The 20009-nt window shown below is 38.6% G+C and overlaps 4 protein-coding genes across 4 annotated transcripts; 3 read left to right on the top strand and 1 right to left on the bottom strand.

Annotated features, from left to right (window-relative positions):
* The first annotated feature begins 2440 nt into the window (after positions 1-2440).
* Positions 2441-7436, top strand: LOC111324553 (matrilysin). Its single transcript, XM_022928151.2, has 7 exons — positions 2441-2598; positions 3182-3445; positions 4364-4470; positions 5059-5372; positions 6117-6170; positions 6770-6880; positions 7316-7436. The coding sequence occupies exons 1-7, from the start codon at positions 2521-2523 to the stop codon at positions 7321-7323; spliced, it is 936 nt and encodes a 311-aa protein (XP_022783886.2). The 5' UTR covers positions 2441-2520; the 3' UTR covers positions 7324-7436.
* A 2664-nt stretch (positions 7437-10100) lies between these two features.
* LOC111324557 (hatching enzyme-like) lies at positions 10101-19265 on the top strand. The gene is made up of 7 exons (XM_022928154.2): positions 10101-10311; positions 11528-11794; positions 12328-12434; positions 17065-17378; positions 17725-17790; positions 18865-18969; positions 19161-19265. The coding sequence occupies exons 1-7, from the start codon at positions 10237-10239 to the stop codon at positions 19169-19171; spliced, it is 945 nt and encodes a 314-aa protein (XP_022783889.2). The 5' UTR covers positions 10101-10236; the 3' UTR covers positions 19172-19265.
* On the bottom strand, positions 12459-15166 carry LOC148725414 (uncharacterized). Its single transcript, XM_088731898.1, has one exon. It carries the CDS (start codon positions 15056-15058, stop codon positions 12974-12976), a length of 2085 nt encoding a protein of 694 aa, XP_088588024.1. The 5' UTR covers positions 15059-15166; the 3' UTR covers positions 12459-12973.
* LOC148725413 (uncharacterized) lies at positions 15181-16939 on the top strand. Its single transcript, XM_088731900.1, has one exon. It carries the CDS (start codon positions 15320-15322, stop codon positions 16706-16708), a length of 1389 nt encoding a protein of 462 aa, XP_088588026.1. The 5' UTR covers positions 15181-15319; the 3' UTR covers positions 16709-16939.
* Positions 19266-20009: the final 744 nt, after the last annotated feature.

Raw genomic sequence — 20009 nt, 5'->3', positions numbered from 1 at the left:
TACGGTATGTATAATTTGATTCAAGCGGTTGCCGGGAAAATTCATCCAATTTCGATCTAATTTGATCTATTGATTGATTGATTGATCCATAGTTCAGTTGTCGGGCTCTTTCCACAACCTCCGCTGGGCAAACTGATGATTAAAGAGCGTATACTCAAATGTCTTATATTACGAGACAATGGTAGTCAGAGTGGCACTGACCTAAATGAAATAACCTGGTTGCTTACAACAATTTGCGTCGGTAATAAGCTTTGTTAATTGAATAAAGGAGATAAGTGTTTAGAGAAACTGTGCAAGTGCTGTGTCGGTGATGCGGATGAGGCGTATCACAAGATCATTTGGTTTTAACAACTGTGTTGATGATGTAAATTGGTCAACGTAAAGAATTTCTAAAGCTGACGTCTCGAGGCGTTAGCGATGCATTTGTCATTTGCTCTGACGTTGGGCTAACGCTCGAAACGTCAGATTTGCTAATTGTGTTGTTGATATCTTGTTACTTAAAGTAGTGTTTGTGATTATAAATAGAATTGAGACTCATTACAATCACGTGCCTAATCACATGTATGTTCTTGTAATCTGTTGCTCCTTGCACACTCAAATTCCCCTCGAGAATAACGTACGAGACACAAAAACGTTTTGGCTTCATCATTGATATTACTGACATATGGAAATATCACAAAATTCTCGAACGTGATTGGTTATCACCAGCCCGATTTAAGCACTAATAGGACAGTGTATTTATCATGCCTGCATAATTGGACAGTACGTGTCATATACGCGCGCTGTTGTCGCGGATTTCGCCGAGATGGCTATAATTTGTTTAAAATTTTGTCATACAGTTTTGAATAATTGGCAAAAAGACTTCATGTCCTTCGATTCTGTCTGTAATCGTACTCGTAGTTCAAAATTCCGTGCTCCTACTACGTGCTCGTCCGATTTTGATAATCACTCATTGATTATGGACCGAATATGACCTCCTTGTTGATCTTGTTGGCATTGTACAATTATATATAATTGAAAAATATGTTCAATCATCCATGTTTTTATCTCCGTACACTTTTAACTTAAGAAAAGGGAAAAAGATCTAATGCTGCATTAAAAAAAAAAAACAAAAAAAAAAAAAACGAGTGACTCGGAAGAATAAAATAAAATCATGAAAATAAAATGAATTAACAATTATATAGTAATAATACAAGAGATTAAAATTTCGCAGGAGATTAAGAGAATTAATAATATTATTTTGATTGTAACAAATTAAATTAGAAATTCATTGATAAATCTTTACAATTGATATTTAGTTTAAAAAGAATTTTCATTAAAATGTTGTCATCATTTCGTCAGTGTTTTTGAAACAGAAAGATTAACGAAAACCCCAGATAATCTGCTTTGTACTTACCATAATTTCTGCCCCACATTTGTTTTATTTGTAAAATCTGTTTCATATAGACAAACGATTACAAATATCCGCGAGAACGCTGAAACGCTAAGATACCATGCACGCCGCAGAAAGGCGGCTGCCAGTCAACGGTAAAATATGTATTTCCTGTGAGATGGTGATTGGTTTTACTGAAACAAAATCCCGACCACTTTTCTTTAAAACAAAAATTCGATGTAAAAATGCAAGTTCGTGACTAATCAGCCTTGTTTTACGTGTAAAAGACGTTCATTCAGTTTACAATATGTCACTCTTTGAGTTAAATTCAAACAAAAGATTTATGAAACGTAATCTAAACTGCACTGACAAGATCACGTACTACAAAATTGTAGATAAGCCTCAGGTACCAGTACACGAAGATAATACAAGAAACAAGCAAAAAATTTCTTTAAACATAGCGTATATGGCATGAAACTTCCAATTGCAAGAAGCTTTCCTCCCTTTTTCCCCGGGCAAAGAATCATTGCAAAAAGTTAGTATTTTGGCTTGGTCATCAAGCACTTTATATTTTGGAGTTCGTGCAACAAGTGGCAAAAATGAGTAAAAAAGAATCCTTCTTGCAAAAGTCAATAGAGAATGTCCTAAAAAATGGCATCATAAAAGTTTTGTTTAAAGAAAATAATAAGGTGGACGCAAGAAGTGAGAAACATGAATACACGTGGAATAAGAGTGTCGAATAGTGCTTTTGATGTTACAGAAGGACCCGCTTTTGTGTCATTGAAAGAAGTAGAACCCAAGTTGCATCTCTCACCAAATCTCACACAAAAGACTTATTTGAGTAGCTGTAACAGGAACTTATACAGACATTTTATTTTTATGTTAAGGTAAACATTAGCTGGAACTCTTGCTTGTTAAGCTGGTCGGAGAGAATTATTTGATACGAGCAATATACAACAAGAAATGTAGTTTGAAGTGCGGCTTTAAAAAATATTATTGAAAATTATTGTTGTAGTTAATTTCTATCTCCATTTTTATGACATTTTCAAGGTTCTCTCTTTGTAGTATGCTCTATAAAATAAGCTAGGCACTTTCGAAATGCTCACTGTTTTTAGTGATTTAGAAAATTTTCGCGCTTAGTTGCAGAGATGTTGTTTATCGTGCTTCTATTAGCTTTTTTTATTCAAGTTGGTGTTGCTGATGAAGATGATCAAACTATGGCCTTGGTAAGCTTCAAATCTAACGGAATTTTTAAGACGTAAGCAGGAGATCATGCTGGACCTAATCATGCACAGGGGGTATTTTCTCTCAGCTCTTGTTCCTCTTCTTGTTCATCTCTGACTCCTCGCCGGACAGTTTGGGTATCAAAGAACGTTTGAAACGGTCTATTATAAAATAAATTATTAGAGCTCCCTAAGAACCAAATTTTGGTACGAAGATTGTGTTTTTGTCAGTTCCTCCGCTTAAGGCGTTTATTTTATTTCTTCAAAGAAGATGTATAAAACATCAAGTTGTTTGCTTAGTAAAAATCAGATTACGATCTGTGGTATTCCTTCACTGCTCATTTCCTCAGCTTCTCATTTATTCAGCAAATCGGGTGTTCAGTTATTTTGGTGCCCATTAAGTGTTTACTTCAAGTTTATCGTGACTCGTCAAATTAGCGCGCCATAATTATGATAAAAGGGGCGCTTAATGAATGGGCAACACTTACATAATTTTTTTCTAAATCGAGGCAAAGCGAAAAAAATGAAAGAAACGGAAACAAGGTAAAAAGCTCCTTAAAACATTCCATTTTCTTTCTCATTCAAGAATTACCTCAACCAATATGGGTACATATCACGTACGCGAAGTGGAAACCATGATGTACCCACCGCCATCAGAAGTTTTCAGGAGTACTTTGGCCTTCCAGCCAGTGGTAAACTCGATGACTCGACAGTCAGACTCATGAAGAAACCGCGCTGCGGAATGCCTGATCCAACTGAAGAATCTCGAAAGCGAAGATATGTCACCAGAAGCAAATGGCACAAGACTGAGTTAACGTATTACGTGCAACCTGGCCTGGACCTACCAGCTGTAAGTAACATCTGCTCTGGGCGAGGCTGGAATTTCCATGAGGTTATAGAAAGAAAGAAACAAAACCGCGCAACGAAAATTTTTGAGCGCGATTTAGTGTAGATGGTAATTCGAGATTTCGTTACATTTGCTTAAATTTCCTTTTTGATTGATCAAGAAAATTCTCGCTTTCCTAGATACCTAATTTTCTCCTTACAATATCACCCCTGAATCAAACTTAAAGGTAAATGATTGAAGCTAAAGGGAATGATGAACAAGTAAAGAAGCTCTTGATTGTTATACAAATTATCGTTGTCAGCACCATAGGAAATGTATTGAGAACAGTATGGAGAATATGAATACCGATGTTAGGATGTTGGGAGTTAACTAAACATCGTTTACGTTTCCCGCGATTTCTTCTCTTTGAATCCTCATCGGTCCCTTATATGCTCCTTGTCATGTTTCCTTTCTTCTGATTGGCTGTTGTGATTATTTTGGTCGGTTTGGCTTTTCGACATTCATCGGAAGGTAATAAGCTTAATGGGCCATATTTATAAGTTATAAGTTCATTAACCTGTCAAGAAACAGGCATCAGCCAAGGGGAACAACAACAACAACAACAACAAAAGTACAAAAACTAAAAAGACAAACAAAAAAAAAACAAACTGAAAATAACACACCAACTGATTAAAAGAGGAAAGAACAAACAGAAATGGGAAATACACATAGCTTGTACAGAATATTTTGGAAGGAAATACAACATAAATGTTATTTGAATTCACGACTTTTAAAACAGTGAATGTTCTTACAATGCTTTGTGATTACTCCATGACTAATAAAGTAACCTGAAGCCAACAGCCCTTAAATAATGTTTTAAAACATCCTGTCATATTTATGAATCAAAAAGAACTCAGACATCGCCATTCTTTATCGGCACAGAAACAACAAAAAGAAATATTTGCAAAGGCGTTGCAGTACTGGGCCGACGTTTCCAAGTTATCATTCAAAGCAGTTGAAAGTCCCAGTGAAGCTGACATCAAAATAAGGTAATCCAGAAACGAGTCTGACTGATCATAATGAATAAAGGCTGATAGTTTCGAAAGAAACTGTTTGGGGCTGCGTCGGTGGGAGTAACGAAATAATTTGGATATATCAACAAAGTTGAAATGGTAGATTAGCCACCGTAACGATTACAAAAGCTGACGTTTCGAGCGTTAGCCCTTCGTCGGAGCGAATAGAGGAATTGTGGGTTGTGTGTGCTTTTAAAGGTGGAAAATGGAGCAACGTGATTGGTGGAACATGGCAACGAGATCATACATTAGTTAGATACGAAGGCGACTTACAGTATCAGTATCTGATGGTTAACCTCCACATACATAAGGAGAACTTTAGTATCCAACCAAAATAAGAGTGTGCAGGCGGTGTATGTTAAATTATATGTCTTCCAATCTGGAGAAAAATGGACTAATTTTCAGATATATGTTTACCCAGTAATGAAGATATGAAACCACAGTGTAGGTGAAACTTACCGTTAACGCTTATAGGAAAAGAACTCATCAAAGGTGTTAACCATAACTGGAGCGTAGGTTTCAGTCTACGGATTACGAAATATGGAGATATTTTTCTCGAAATAGCTTTGGAAGGTACAGCCACAATGGTACAGTTGGCGAGAATATGTGCCCTTATCCGTTCAGAGGCCCCGGAGGTGTGTTGGCGCATGCTTATTACCCTCGAGATGGTAGAGCCCATTTTGACGAGGATGAAAGCTACACACACGACACTGAATATGGCGTTAATCTTCTGTGGGTGGCGACGCACGAGTTTGGGCATTCCCTTGGCCTTGACCACACAAATGTCAACGGTGCGATAATGTATCCCTTCTACACAGGCTACGTACCAGATATGAAGCTTCATTCAGACGACATTGCCGGGATACGATATCTGTACGGTAAGAATTACAATTACAATTAGTCGAATTCTGAATTTTTCTACTTTCCAATGGTAACGAGCTTGGATTATTCAACAATATTTACTGAGTCTAAAGCGCATAATTGTTAAACAATAATAACAACAGTAACAAATATAATTACGAGAATGGTGAAATCGATGATGATGATGTCAATGACGATAAGTGTGATATTGATGATGATGTTTATGGTAATTACTTTCAAAATGTAATATGATATATATCATTAAATAAATCCTAATGATTTTCAAATGTAACGAATTCCCAATTACCGTGTACAGATAGAAAATTTCAAGTATGTATGTCTACAACTCATACCTGACCTAATTACAATTGATTGGATAAAATTTCTATGAGGGTAATCATGCAAAAGTTAAAATGATCTCACAAGGTTATCATGAACCCCTATGGCTAAAACTATTACGCAAGGAATTAGTTCCAAATTAAACGAGTCTTTAAGTGAGGATTTGAAAATTGTCAATGACCGAGGCTTCCAAATGTACATGTCAATTTGTAATATTGTAATAATGACGATGTTCTTGATGTTAATAACGCTGATGATGATTGTGGTCATGAAGATTAATTTAGCAAAATTTTCTATTCTGAAACTGAAATTTCCAGAAGGGTGGCTATCATGATCCTTGTGCTTAAACAAGTTATAGTCCTTTAAGATGCAAGTTTTGTAGTTAGATTCTAATACGCTTCACTGACCTATGTTCTTTGCAGGTTCAAACGATGGGACTGATACTGGTGGTGGCGGCCGGACCCCTGCTCCACCTTGTAAGTTATTAAAACAATGGAGATATTTGTTAAAATTCTCAGCTTCGCATATTGCATTTGTAGAATTCTGATTGGTTCATTCAGTACGAGTTATCAGCTCATATACCGTCGTATGTTTTAAATGGCTATTTTTCCAGCGTTTGGCGGTCGGAAGTAGCATCGACTTTCGGTCATTCAGATGTGAAAAATTTGATTGTGCCGTTAAATTTGGTAAGCGTGCCCAGCATTGACGAAACTTAAAGAATTTGAAAACACAATCATCCATTCGCACTTATTAGATACGAGATATCATCTAACATCCAAAGCATACTTATACAATGAGTATTTGATAAATTCACATCGATTTTGCATAGTGGATACGATGAGTGCATATGATGCGACCATGAAACTATTATGTGCTTTATTTCCGGCAGATTTAAACAAAGTCTGCGTTATATCTGGGGAGGCTAAGAGTTAGTTTTGGTTAAAGATAACATCACGAAACTGAGCAACTACTGTTTAAAGTATCGCAAGGGAGTAGCGGAGCTAGTTAGGTTGGTTAATGCTTGTTAATCAAGTAATGACTGAAATTTTTTTAATACCTTTTTTCGCCAATGAAGCGAACTGCGATGACAGGTTGGCCTCATCTTGCGAACCGTATGTCGATGCTGGTTATTGCGACGCGTATCCTGCCAATATGGAGTACTGGTGCGCAAAATCGTGTTCTAAATGTGAGTATGTTTGCTAAATGTGTTATTCATGAGCACACCTGTATGCATTTACAAGGAAAACAGGGCTTTCATTTTTTTTTAGCCTTTATGTACCTGAATTTTTATATTCTTTTGGATTCCAAGAAACCTATTCAAACCAATGTATTAACAGCAGTAGCTGCACAGTCAAGCTAGTGCCTCAAAACAACAACAACAAAACAAAAAAACAAAAAAGGAAAGAAGAAAAAAAGAAATAAGGAAACCTGATTAGGGTGAAGATGATCACTAACCAACTTGGCAATTAATGAATTAAATACAGTAGTACCCCCCATGATAAACAAGCGATGAGTATCGTTCTAAGAATGCCACAAAATCAGAGTTGTAAATGCAATTTATAAAGCATTTCATCATTATATTCTGCCCTCATTCTCATTCTTTTCCTCTCTTTCATTACAGGTCCGTAAAATGCATAGGCAGTGAAATCAGAAAGTTTTCCGATACTCCAAGCCTTCCTTTGTCATTGTGCCAAAAGTAACTTAGCAATGAACTAAGAAATAAAGGCTGAGATCGTAAACGATTTGGTAGTCCTCGGTTATCTCTGAACGGGGCTTGTCTTAGCGTTCTACATGTAAAGGTCACAGAAGAAAATCTTTCACTTTCACAATTACAGGAATATGAGTGGAGATATTCATTGCCTGCTCTTTCTTAGTCAGCTACATCGTTTTCGCCAAAAACATCATTCGCACGCATTTATATGATATACAGGAAACTTCAAGCCACATGTCACATCCTTTTGACATTTGAGGCTTTGCCTACGTATAAGCCTTTTTGCTTTTTGTCAAGAAGGGAGAGTCACGCAAGGTAACAATCTCATTATCTCTCATGGGAGCTTTTGTTGCCTCTCAGTCGTCTTTACAGTGCTTTCACTTGCCTCTCGCTCTTGACTCTTTAGTTTAAGTGTGATAAGCTTCTAATTTCTTCTAACAACATCACCCATCACCCCTCAGGGCCGTAGCCAGACTTCAGAACAAGACGAGGCAAGTTTCGGGTCTGGCATGCCTCCCCCAGAAAATTTTGAAATCTAGAGGCTCAGAAATGCTCTTTCAAGCATTTTCCGTGGCACTTTTCTTTAGAAAAGTCAATCTTGGGCAAGTGTGGAAGTTCACTTTTTTATTGCCAAGCGATACTGGTGCAAAAAAAAAAAAAAAAGGAAAAGGCCAAAATCAAGAAGAGGCAATTGCTTCGTCTTACCTCATGCTAGCTACGGCCCTGCCCCTGAATCACAAATCAAGGTCATGAGAATACAGGATCCGGAATGATAACGACTAAGTAAAGAAGTTCTTAATTGTTAAAAAATTTCTCCTTGTCAGCACCTTAGGAAATGTATGGAGAACAGTAAATGAAGAATGCCCATTGATGTTTGGTGTAAACGTTGAAAAGACCAGTATCCCTCAGAGTTTCTGGTTTTCGTTTTTCTATGTTTCTTTTTTTCAAAAGGAATGAATGGAAAAAGGTCTGAACTTCAGGGGATTTCAGGCGCAGACACGTCTTATCTGTACAAAAACAAACAACAAAGATTCGTGCTCATGGTTGTTTCTTTTTAATGCATGAACAGCTGAAAAAAGGAGGAAAGAGGTTTAATTGTTGCTGTTCGCCGTTTGCCACAGGCGTCACTCTAAAGCTCCTTATCTTTATTCAGATAGTTACTCACCGTCATTGTGTTCGCAATCCAAGACAATAGCGCTTTATTCATTTCTATAGAAAGATGACATGAAGTTTAAACAAGACTTGGAACATGAGACTCCCGAGGAACACTCCAGAGCAAAAAAAAAACAAAAAACATTTAAACAGGTGTATCACCAACCCGCCCTTAACTGAGTATTTTTTACAACATTGTACTACTTCCTTGAGTAGCGTTAACGCATATCAGGGAACACCTTCCCTAAAACAAGACTGAAGGTGATGGCTTTGTATTGTCTTTGTTGAGTGGGCGATAAACGAATGTCTCTATTGCACCGGTCATTATTTATTGCCGGGAGGAGGGTGGAGGCGTTTAAAGGATTTTGGTTGTGTCAAGATAAAATTAACCCCCTAAAAAAATCTTCCTTGGCGTAAGTCGTAAGGGCGAATTCACGATGATTTTTAGCTGCCAATAAAATTAAAGAAGCTCGTCGAAGACCAACCTAAGTGAAAACTTAAAAAAAAGACTGATAAAATGTCTCGAGAGAGTGAGAAAATGTAAATGACGAAGTCACGGCTGGTTTTAGTTTTTCAAATCATCGATCATCGGCCAATTTTGCGCACATTTCAGGCAACATATCCCGGTGCGTAGGATGCGCACTGAATGTAGTCTTCCATATCTCAAACTACTTACACTCTCTACTGAAAATCGTTATAAACATACACGTACTTAAAAAATAAATCGTGGCAGAAATTGATAAGTTTGAGCTACATGTTTACATCAACACGCAGCAAAGGCAACAATGCGGCAAGTGTGGTGTGATCGTCTGGGTGTGTTTAGTCCTGAGAAGGACTGGTGTCGATGGTGGTGACTGACGTTTCGACAACCTATGCGGAAGTCATCATCAGAGTCACTTAACTCTGATGATGACTTCCGCACCGTTTGTCGACACGTTAGTCACCACCACCGACTGCAGTCCTTCTCAGGACTACACTCACCCGGATGATCACACTACACTTGCACATGTTACCCCCGGGTTCAAACCATTTACTGCAAAAGCAACGATGGAACGCTGCTTAATTTTGGTTTCGTGTAGAAAACTAGCATACAATCTCGTGCTCAAAACTAGAGCAAAAATTTTCTTTAAACAATGAAAACAGCTGAAAAGAGATGGCAGGAAAATGAATTTTTGCAATTGCCCTTTTCCTTACGCCGCAAACGTAAATAAGATAAATGGTCTCTATTATTATATCAAGTAACTTTCTTTCAAATATTCATGCGGAGTAAACACCGTTATTAGTTAAGCTGCAGGAACATTTTGCAAAGCAAGGAACTGAGTACATATTCATAAACAATAGTGTTGCGTTTATTTCAATAGTAAGCTAAAGAAAGGTTTGAAGAAGACCTGGAAAACGAGAACCCCAGGAGAGCCCCAAACAAAAACATTCATTTAAACAGTTGTATTAGCAGTTCTTCTGAACCTTAGTTCTTTGATTAGCTGACACAACAGACTATGAAATCTGTTTTTATAAGTCGTATAAAGTAAAAGATTCTTTGTTGAAAATTCAAAACATTTTTCAGATAGTGCCTGTTTCTGTTGTCTCGTTGGTGAGACATCTGCCTTCGATATAGATACATAAACCACATTGCAAGAGGCTCATTTCTGTTGGAAACATCTCAAAGAGTGTTCACGACAATGTTGGTTTTAGCATTACTGCTATCTTTTCTCGTTTATTTTGTAACTTGCGAAGATGACCAAACTATTGCCTTGGTATGTATGTATAAAGATTCATTTTGTTGGTAGGAATTGACTCATTTGTCGATCGCGAAAAAAGAAACCTAAAGTAATCCTCGATAACTCAGCGTAAAATGTTTGAATATAGGCTTACAAGTACGTACCACGTCATGTCATGTCATTTTACAGCTTATTTCGAAGTTTAAACGGCTTATTACCATGCAATCGCGATCTAAAGATTTAAGGGGCAAATATCCCTCAAAATGACTCTAACTTTTTCGTTGGGTATGAAAAGAAAATTTTTTTGCTCTAATGCTGTGCTTCAAATCAAGAGATTGGACTTCACCTGGGGTGGAACAGTCTCGTATATACTTTCATCCTAGAATCGTCTGGTATACTCCAGCTCAAACACAAGGAGAGAAGATCACTGAAAGATATCTGCTAATAACCCCTCGTGGTTCGCAGAGCTGAACTGGGTTCCAGGTTCACGGCTGGGGCGAGGAGGACTATAAGTTATATCCTTCCTCGCATCACATAGGTGCATCATGGTTATTATTTGCGAGCTGGCAATGCTCGAGTAGATCGGATTAGGGGGACCAAAGACAGACTCAATAATTTTGTTACTGTTCGTTATCAATAAGACGTATTTTTAATGTAGTATCTATGTAATACTGACCCATACTGTAATTCAGCCTTTGCTGCGAGAGTATGCAATTAAACGATCATCATCATCATCATCATCATCATTTCAAAACCTACTTTACGTTGATGTTTTAATGAAAGGGGCCTTTTGAACAGCTGAAGCTCCTCGGATGCTGGATTTTTACTTACTTCTTGTTTCAATGGCGTGCAAGAAATTTGATTGTACAGTATTGACACTCATGAGTCGACCGTGATCAAACAATCGCTAACGGTTCCAGTATTGAATTGCACACCTTACTAACTACAAAATCTCCCTATGAACACAAATTAAAATTCATATTTTGCAATTAAATTTATCATTTTTGTTAAGTGTCTAAATATTTCTGATTTTTTTTGGTTAACATTGTATTTGTATGATACTTCGTCTAAGATGGGGAGAAATTGGATAGGCATTCAATTACTTCACAAGAAATAAATCTTGCATTTGTTACATAACGTCTGCATATTTCCCTTATTGTTGCTCTCAGTCGAAAAGCAAACATTTTCCACATTCAAGGGTAAGAATTACATTTATACAATGTAATTGCTTTCAATAAATTTCATATCTTAGAAATTTCTTGGCCATTATGGATACATCTCATCCGCACGAAGTGGTAACCACGATGTGGCGACCGCAATCCGAGGGTTTCAGAAGTTCTATGGTCTCCCAGCGAGTGGCAAGCTCGATGAAGCAACAATTAGCCTCATGAAGAAGCCTCGATGTGGTATGGCGGACCCTGTTGAAGACGGCAAACGCGTGCGAAGGTACACTATTAATGGAGAGTGGAAAAAGAAGCATTTGACGTATTTTGTGCAGCACGGCTACGATCTGCCCAATGTAAGTCATAACCCCCTACATCCTAAAATCAGTATACATATTCTCCAAACTATTTTAGACGCATTTTCTATGGTTACTAACAAGGAGAATTTGTTGAACAATCAAAAGCTTCTCAGGTTGACGGTAATTTCTGTTATTTTCATGAACTTCATGTTTGATTCAGGGGAAAATGTGTAAGAGAAATGAGATTTTAGTTGTTAATGAAGTGATATATACAATAACGATCACGATGAGGTAACAGTACTTTTGTCTACTTAGCCGAATGAACGAAAAAATATAAAATTACGAGCACATTATCAACCAAACGAGAAAAATAATAACAGATGAAACCCAGCTTTAATTACTCTAATTTATTACCATAAAATGATGTATGTACATACCATGTTTTGCCATAGTCTGTTTAAAACGGTTTTGTAATGCTAGATAAAGAAGTGTAATTTCAGACAACTAACTTTACCTACGAAACTCGTGCATTCTTTGTATGTATGAATAAGTTTGTGCTTAATGTATGACAATCTTCCCATCTCTCCTAGGATCAACAAACGGTCATCTTTGGTCGAGCATTTCAGTTCTGGGCTGATGTTTCCGGGTTGTCATTTAGCGAGGTTAACGATGCTAGGAACGCTGACATAAAGATAAGGTGCATTGATGTACACTTTTATCGTTAAGTAGGAGTCATGATCGAGACAAACAGACCACAGCTAAAATTGTATGCCTTAGGTTAAGTTTAGAAATTTGGTTTTATCAACTAAGTTGAAATTGTAAATTGGCCTCCGTAAACAGTTAAAAGCTGACGTTTCGAGCGTTAGCTCGTCGTCAGAGCGAAAGCTCATTTTATGTTAGCTAAGTATGTTTCATTCATACAATTACTATGTAGCAGACACACTACAAGCGCACATGAGAAAACAGACTCTCGCATAAAAATAAATGCTAAGACATCGAAAAAGGTGAAAAGCAGTGATACTTACATAGGCATTCAATAGATAGACATTTAAGAATAAACACTAGCGAGAAAAACACACAACGTTTCGATGACTCCATGTCATCATTCTCAAGTGAGAAGAGAATAAAAATGAATAGTTAATTTATACCGTACGAAGGTGGCAAACGTAAAAAGTTTAAAATATTTAAAATATTTAAATAAATAATTGCGCGTGTTAAGTTCATAAATGTAAACTATTAAATAAATAGTTTCGCGCGTATGGAATCCGATTGTTTGTTCAAAGAGGGCTTCATCTTCTTTATGAAAAGCATTTCATGAACGAAACAGTCCAGTTTCCCGGTGCACTTTTTAAGTACGTTGAAATGCTTGGTCAGGTCGCCGATGGTTTGTAGGCCGTGGTCGTTCTTTAGATGTTTGCCGATGGCCGAATTACGGTGCTCATTAATACGTTGATGTAAATGCCGGCTGGTGTACCCGACGTACTCTGCATCACACAGATCACATTTATAATTATATACAACGCATTGTTGGCTAACTATAGGAGGTTTAGGCTCACGTACTCTGAGATCTTCACAGATTTTGCGACTCTTGAACACGGGATGAAGGGTGTGATCGATTTTGTTGCTTAGATCTGATAATTGCCTTTTCACTGCGTCAGCTGACTTTTGATCTTTAAAAGGCAAAACCACTCGGTGAACAGCATTTTCGTTGACGGATAATTGAGCTTGCACTACAGGGTTTTCCGACCTAACTGAGGTGACAAAGTGAGAGATGGTGGAATTGATGAGGTGGTCGGGATACTTGAGGTTTGTAAACATCATCTTTAGATGATCACATTCAGATTGGAAGGACTCCCATGTGGACGACAGGCGGAATGCACGATTCAACATGGTCTTAAGTAGTGATTTCTTGTACCTTTTATCGACGTGGCTCTGGTGATGAAGCAATAGGCCTGTGTTTGTTGGTTTCCGATAAACACTAGTTTCTAGTTTACAGCCTTTCTTGAGCACTTCCATACCGACAAAAGGTAACTTGTTTCCAGATGCTAGCTCCATGGTGAAGTGTATGGACGGATGGCAGTTATTTAGCGTTGATAATAAATCTTCTGCCGCTGGTACACTTGTGACAATAGCAAACGTGTCATCCACGTACCTTCTGTAAAATTCAGGGAGCTTGTTGTCTTGATCTAGTTTCTCTTCGATAGGACAAAGAAATGCGTTTGCCATAAGTGGGCCCAATGGAGAACCCATGGCCACACCGTCGGTCTGCTCGTAAAGATTGCCATCAAATTGGAATAGTTGATTCATAGTTGCAACTTCTAGAAGTTGAACCAGTTCAGGCTTTGTAATGCTGAGGTCGTGTGTAGTATTAAACCAGTTGTCAGCGAACGCCTTCTCAGCGATGATTTCGATCATTTCTTGAAGCGGCACATTAGTGAATAGTGACGTGACGTCATAGGATACCAGAATGTCCTTCTCGTCGATGACTAGGTTTTGAATCTCATCGGCGAAGGAGAAGGTATCTGATATTGTGTAGCGATTGCTTGACAGGGGCTTCACTTTGTCATCAAGCCACTTGGCGAGGGCATAGTTGTAAGTGCCGGTGGCAGATAGGATAGGTCTCATCGATAGATTCTCTTTGTGTGTCTTAGGGAGTCCATAAAGATGGGCAAGGCGTGAGCCAGCCTGGCAAACACAGTCGGCAATCTGCTTTGGTAAGATCTTCCGTACAACAGATGCAAGGTGCTTTTCCTTCTCCAATAGAGGGTGGTAATGCTTTACTGGGCGGCCTCTCGTTTTTGGTCTCTGCAGGCTGACAGGTGTGAACTTCGATGTATCATTGATAGATGCCTGGCTCAGCAGGTTAATATAATCAGATTTGTTCATGATGACTACACCAGTACCTTTATCTGGCTTCGTGACGACGATGTTGTCAAGTCGTTTCAACTGCTTTATAGCCCTTTGAAGTGGTTTTGGCGGCTTCGGTGATTTGCACTCGATGTAATTAAGTGCAATAGAACGGAGGGTTGCGGCAGTTAACTCTTTCTTGTCATCAGCAAGTGTCCGCTCCAGTTTCCAGTAGAGTTTTTCAAAACTAGCTTTGATCTCGATGGCAGATATGCGTTGTGGAAGGGAGAACTTTAAACCTCGGGAGAGAACAAGCTTTTGGAAAAATGAGAGCTTGTGTGACGAGATGTTGTGGATGTGTTTGTCGACATCATGATCCTTGTTCAATAGCCTTATTATCTTGTTGGTATGATTGGCCATTACACTCTCGATGTGTTTCTTCCGTAGGTTTGCCATAGTTCTTACGATGTACATGTATTGGAGCGGCGAGCAGTTGAGACGTATTTCGTCATAAATCGCGTTGATCTCATCTTTCAAGGTATCCTTCTGCTTGAGCTTTGATCCGAGTTCCTCTCTGATGACATTCGCACTAAACTGCTCTTGGAGAAGGAAAAGCACCTTGCATCTGTTGTACGGAAGATCTTACCAAAGCAGATTGCCGACTGTGTTTGCCAGGCTGGCTCACGCCTTGCCCATCTTTATGGACTCCCTAAGACACACAAAGAGAATCTATCGATGAGACCTATCCTATCTGCCACCGGCACTTACAACTATGCCCTCGCCAAGTGGCTTGATGACAAAGTGAAGCCCCTGTCAAGCAATCGCTACACAATATCAGATACCTTCTCCTTCGCCGATGAGATTCAAAACCTAGTCATCGACGAGAAGGACATTCTGGTATCCTATGACGTCACGTCACTATTCACTAATGTGCCGCTTCAAGAAATGATCGAAATCATCGCTGAGAAGGCGTTCGCTGACAACTGGTTTAATACTACACACGACCTCAGCATTACAAAGCCTGAACTGGTTCAACTTCTAGAAGTTGCAACTATGAATCAACTATTCCAATTTGATGGCAATCTTTACGAGCAGACCGACGGTGTGGCCATGGGTTCTCCATTGGGCCCACTTATGGCAAACGCATTTCTTTGTCCTATCGAAGAGAAACTAGATCAAGACAACAAGCTCCCTGAATTTTACAGAAGGTACGTGGATGACACGTTTGCTATTGTCACAAGTGTACCAGCGGCAGAAGATTTATTATCAACGCTAAATAACTGCCATCCGTCCATACACTTCACCATGGAGCTAGCATCTGGAAACAAGTTACCTTTTGTCGGTATGGAAGTGCTCAAAAAAGGCTGTAAACTAGAAACTAGTGTTTATCGGAAACCAACAAACACAGGCCTATTGCTTCATCACCAGAGCCACGTCGATAAAAGGTACAAGAAATCACTACTTAAGACCATGTTGAATCGTGCATTCCGCCTGTCGTCCACATGGGAGTCCTTCCAATCTGAATGTGATCATCTAAAGATGATGTTTACAAACCTCAAGTATCCCGACCACCTCATCAATTCCACCATCTCTCACTTTGTCACCTCAGTTAGGTCGGAAAACCCTGTAGTGCAAGCTCAATTATCCGTCAACGAAAATGCTGTTCACCGAGTGGTTTTGCCTTTTAAAGATCAAAAGTCAGCTGACGCAGTGAAAAGGCAATTATCAGATCTAAGCAACAAAATCGATCACACCCTTCATCCCGTGTTCAAGAGTCGCAAAATCTGTGAAGATCTCAGAGTACGTGAGCCTAAACCTCCTATAGTTAGCCAACAATGCGTTGTATATAATTATAAATGTGATCTGTGTGATGCAGAGTACGTCGGGTACACCAGCCGGCATTTACATCAACGTATTAATGAGCACCGTAATTCGGCCATCGGCAAACATCTAAAGAACGACCACGGCCTACAAACCATCGGCGACCTGATCAAGCATTTCAACGTACTTAAAAAGTGCACCGGGAAACTGGACTGTTTCGTTCATGAAATGCTTTTCATAAAGAAGATGAAGCCCTCTTTGAACAAACAATCGGATTCCATACGCGCGAAACTATTTATTTAATAGTTTACATTTATGAACTTAACACGCGCAATTATTTATTTAAATATTTTAAATATTTTAAACTTTTTACGTTTGCCACCTTCGTACGGTATAAATTAACTATTCATTTTTATTCTCTTCTCACTTGAGAATGATGACATGGAGTCATCGAAACGTTGTGTGTTTTTCTCGCTAGTGTTTATTCTTAAATGTCTAACAAAATCTAATGTCATTCAATAGATAGCAAGATAAACTGTCTCAACCAGTTGCCTCCAAGGCAAAAGCAAAGAGCAAATTGGGTACTCTCAATAATCATAGACATGTTTCTCTTTTATAAACAACTTTTACACAAACAGTACACTCCTTTTATCTCTTAGTTTTGGACGCTACAGTCACGGAGGGACTGGTGTAGAACGAACTTGTCCATATCCCTTTGACGGATCCGGTGGTACTCTAGCGCATGCGTACTATCCTACCGACGGACGAGCTCATTTTGATGAGGATGAAACCTTTACTCACGACACATCAAGTGGTACCAACCTTCTATGGGTGGCAACACACGAGTTTGGTCATTCCTTGGGACTAGCTCACTCTAACGTCCGTGGTGCCATCATGTACCCCTACTATACAGGCTATGTACCAAACATGCAACTTCATTCTGACGACATTGCAGGCATACAGTATTTGTACGGTTAGTACAAAAAGATTTTGGTTTTGAACACTATTTCGTGACATGGATTTATGAGATGACCGTACGGTGAGAAAGATGGACACTGTCGCATCTCATGGCTCAATGAAACTGCGTTAGCCATTTACTTCCAAAGAGTTCTCTACTGTATACTAAAGAAACTATGGTGGGTGATTGGGTTAACATCTATTCAATAGTTGGTCGACATACATGTAAAAGCTTTCCTCACTGTTGAGGAGCATACGTGCTTGTGATATCCACTCAGAAGAGTAATTTGCAGGGTCCCCTACAAACGTCAAGGTTTAAGTACACTGTCTTAAAACTTTCTTGTCCTTTTCCTTCCAAACAGGTCCTAACACTGGCGGCGGCGGTGGAGTACAGACTCCTGCTCCCAACCCTGCTCCCACGGATTCAGGTAAGTGACTGTGCTTACAAAAACATATTGTTTAGTAAGTGAACAAAACGGGTTAATAAGCAATTATTGGATGAGGTTGAGCATGATATCAGGCGAAACTAAAATTCAATTATTATCTGCATGACACGACACTTCTCTCCAAGTTTGTAAGAGTTTGAGAACACTACACGGACAAGCTTAAGGGTCTTGGAGCCTAGACATAATAACCTAATATCTGCTACAGATCTTGGGTTATCGTGTCAACTTCACACTCTGTTGTATATTGACTGTACGCTCTCGGCCAATCAGAGTTTTCATTGTAAGTCTAATATGTTCATATCATATGATTGAATTCATTATCCGAAAACCTGAGAGTCATTATAAATGCATTGAAATTGAGTATTTAAATCTAGGATCTATTGCATGTGCTTATAGAAGTATTAAGGTACTCAAAAATATTTTCATTTAATAGTATGATGACCATCCGGTCAGGCTATTCACTGATCTAAATCAAACGAATGTTAAAAGACATTGTAAGCGAAAGCTGCCCGAAAAAGGTTTTTGATAACACAACATGCTTTTCACCAACCAACACTGCATCCACGCATCGAAACTGTTAATATAACTCGTGAACAGCTGCTTATTTATTGATAAACCCCTTCAGGCTGCTGGCATATCGACTGATAATGTATCCGATTGAGATATTGTCCAAAAAATTAATACTGATTTGGTAGAGAAGCCAAGCTTCGAGGGCAAATGCAAAATTTTGAGGAGAGTCTCTCAGCCAAACTTAGAGACCAGTTTTTTCGATGTCACTGCCAGTGGACTTCTGCAAACGAGAAAGGTGAAAAATGAAACTATTGACATGGCTTTTTTTCCGCTGGCTTTGTTTTATCTCTGCTGAAATAATCGGAGGGTAGAAATTGACGTAAATAGGGGTTATTGCAAGATAACTGTTCGTTGATTTTGAGCCACGTGACGTAAAATAGCCAATAGAATCGCGCGAAAAATAATGGGTGGGTTCTAACGAGGGATATTTACACGTTCGATTTGGACTTGTAACTTATGTGAATTGTATGATAACAAACCATGCAGGTAATTGCAACGACAGAATGGAATGTAAACCTTATGTGGATGCTGATTATTGTCAAATATACCCCGACAATATGAAGTACTGGTGCCCCAAGTCCTGTTTCAATTGTAAGTTACATAATTTAGAAGAGCAATTTCACCCATCTGTCATTAATCAGTTATTAAATTTCTCCATTCAATCATTTATTCGTTCCCTCTTTCTTTCTCTATTTCTATCTTTCTTTATTTCTTTTTTATTCTTTCAGTCATTTATCAGATTGATTACTTTGCAAATTACAGGAGCTTTTTGTTGGTTGCAGGTAACGTGTAAACGCCGAAGCTAAGTGTCCCTTGAGACGGCGTCTTTCAAGTTACTTGATGTAGAAGTACTTTAGATACAATGCAATAAAGAATACAGTGCTGCATTTGGTAGTTTTAGTGTTTGTACCCAATTTACAGAGGGGCTATTTTTTAATGTTTGACCGATCCTCGGCGTATTTTTGGTAAATGAGAGGAAGGTAATAAATTCGTGTTTGTTGCAAAGTTCTGCTTTAATAAGCAGACCAATCAAGGAAATTTATAACTAAATCACAGTTAGCATGTGCGAAATAAAAGGAAGAAAATTATTTGAGCAGTTATAACTGTTTCGACCATTTGCAAATCAAAGAAATTTAAACCTGATTGTTCCGTGAAATATGTCAAATTTGTGTAACATGCACTTCATGTTTCGGCTCGATCTTAAGAGAGCCGAGGTGACGACAATTTTAAACCTACTCTGGGATCTAAAGCCGCCATAACTTTAGGCGACTAAAGTCAAATTTCGCCAAAGAGGAGAAAAAACATGTGAATTGAGGCTGCTTTATAAACAGACGTGGGTGAATGAAAATGACCAGGGTCCCAGCTTAGACTTGATGGTGATCAGTTGAAATCGGCACCCGACCGCAGGATATATTTTGATAAGGCACAGGCTCTCGCGCCTTCATTTCGAACCTCGAGCCAGGCCCTTTTTCGTTATCTTTGATCGAAGACCCTCCACGGACTCGTTATATGAAAGGCTTCCCTTGTTTTAGTGAGTAGATATATTTTGTTAAAATGGGGATGAGCCACAGATTAACTAAAAGAGAAACAATGAACATATTGACTTAATTCGATGTTAAAGAAATTCGTAG

Source organism: Stylophora pistillata, chromosome 8, assembly GCF_964205215.1.
Source record: "Stylophora pistillata chromosome 8, jaStyPist1.2, whole genome shotgun sequence".
In the NCBI taxonomy this organism is placed as follows: domain Eukaryota; kingdom Metazoa; phylum Cnidaria; class Anthozoa; order Scleractinia; family Pocilloporidae; genus Stylophora; species Stylophora pistillata.
Note: the sequence above shows the minus strand (reverse complement) of the source record. Positions and strands in the feature narration are given on the sequence as shown.

Excerpts from the sequence above, each read along its gene's own strand:
- LOC111324557 (XM_022928154.2), top strand. The coding sequence starts at position 10,237 with ATGTTGGTTTTAGCATTACTGCTATCTTTTCTCGTTTATTTTGTAACT. Across the intron at positions 10,312-11,527 it reads ATGACCAAACTATTGCCTTG|AAATTTCTTGGCCATTATGG; the intron begins GTATGTATGTAT and ends TTCATATCTTAG. Across the intron at positions 11,795-12,327 it reads ACGGCTACGATCTGCCCAAT|GATCAACAAACGGTCATCTT; the intron begins GTAAGTCATAAC and ends CATCTCTCCTAG.
- LOC148725413 (XM_088731900.1), top strand. The coding sequence starts at position 15,320 with ATGAGACCTATCCTATCTGCCACCGGCACTTACAACTATGCCCTCGCC.
- LOC148725414 (XM_088731898.1), bottom strand. The coding sequence starts at position 15,058 with ATGTACATCGTAAGAACTATGGCAAACCTACGGAAGAAACACATCGAG.
- LOC111324553 (XM_022928151.2), top strand. The coding sequence starts at position 2,521 with ATGTTGTTTATCGTGCTTCTATTAGCTTTTTTTATTCAAGTTGGTGTT. Across the intron at positions 2,599-3,181 it reads ATGATCAAACTATGGCCTTG|AATTACCTCAACCAATATGG; the intron begins GTAAGCTTCAAA and ends TTCTCATTCAAG. Across the intron at positions 3,446-4,363 it reads CTGGCCTGGACCTACCAGCT|AAACAACAAAAAGAAATATT; the intron begins GTAAGTAACATC and ends TTATCGGCACAG.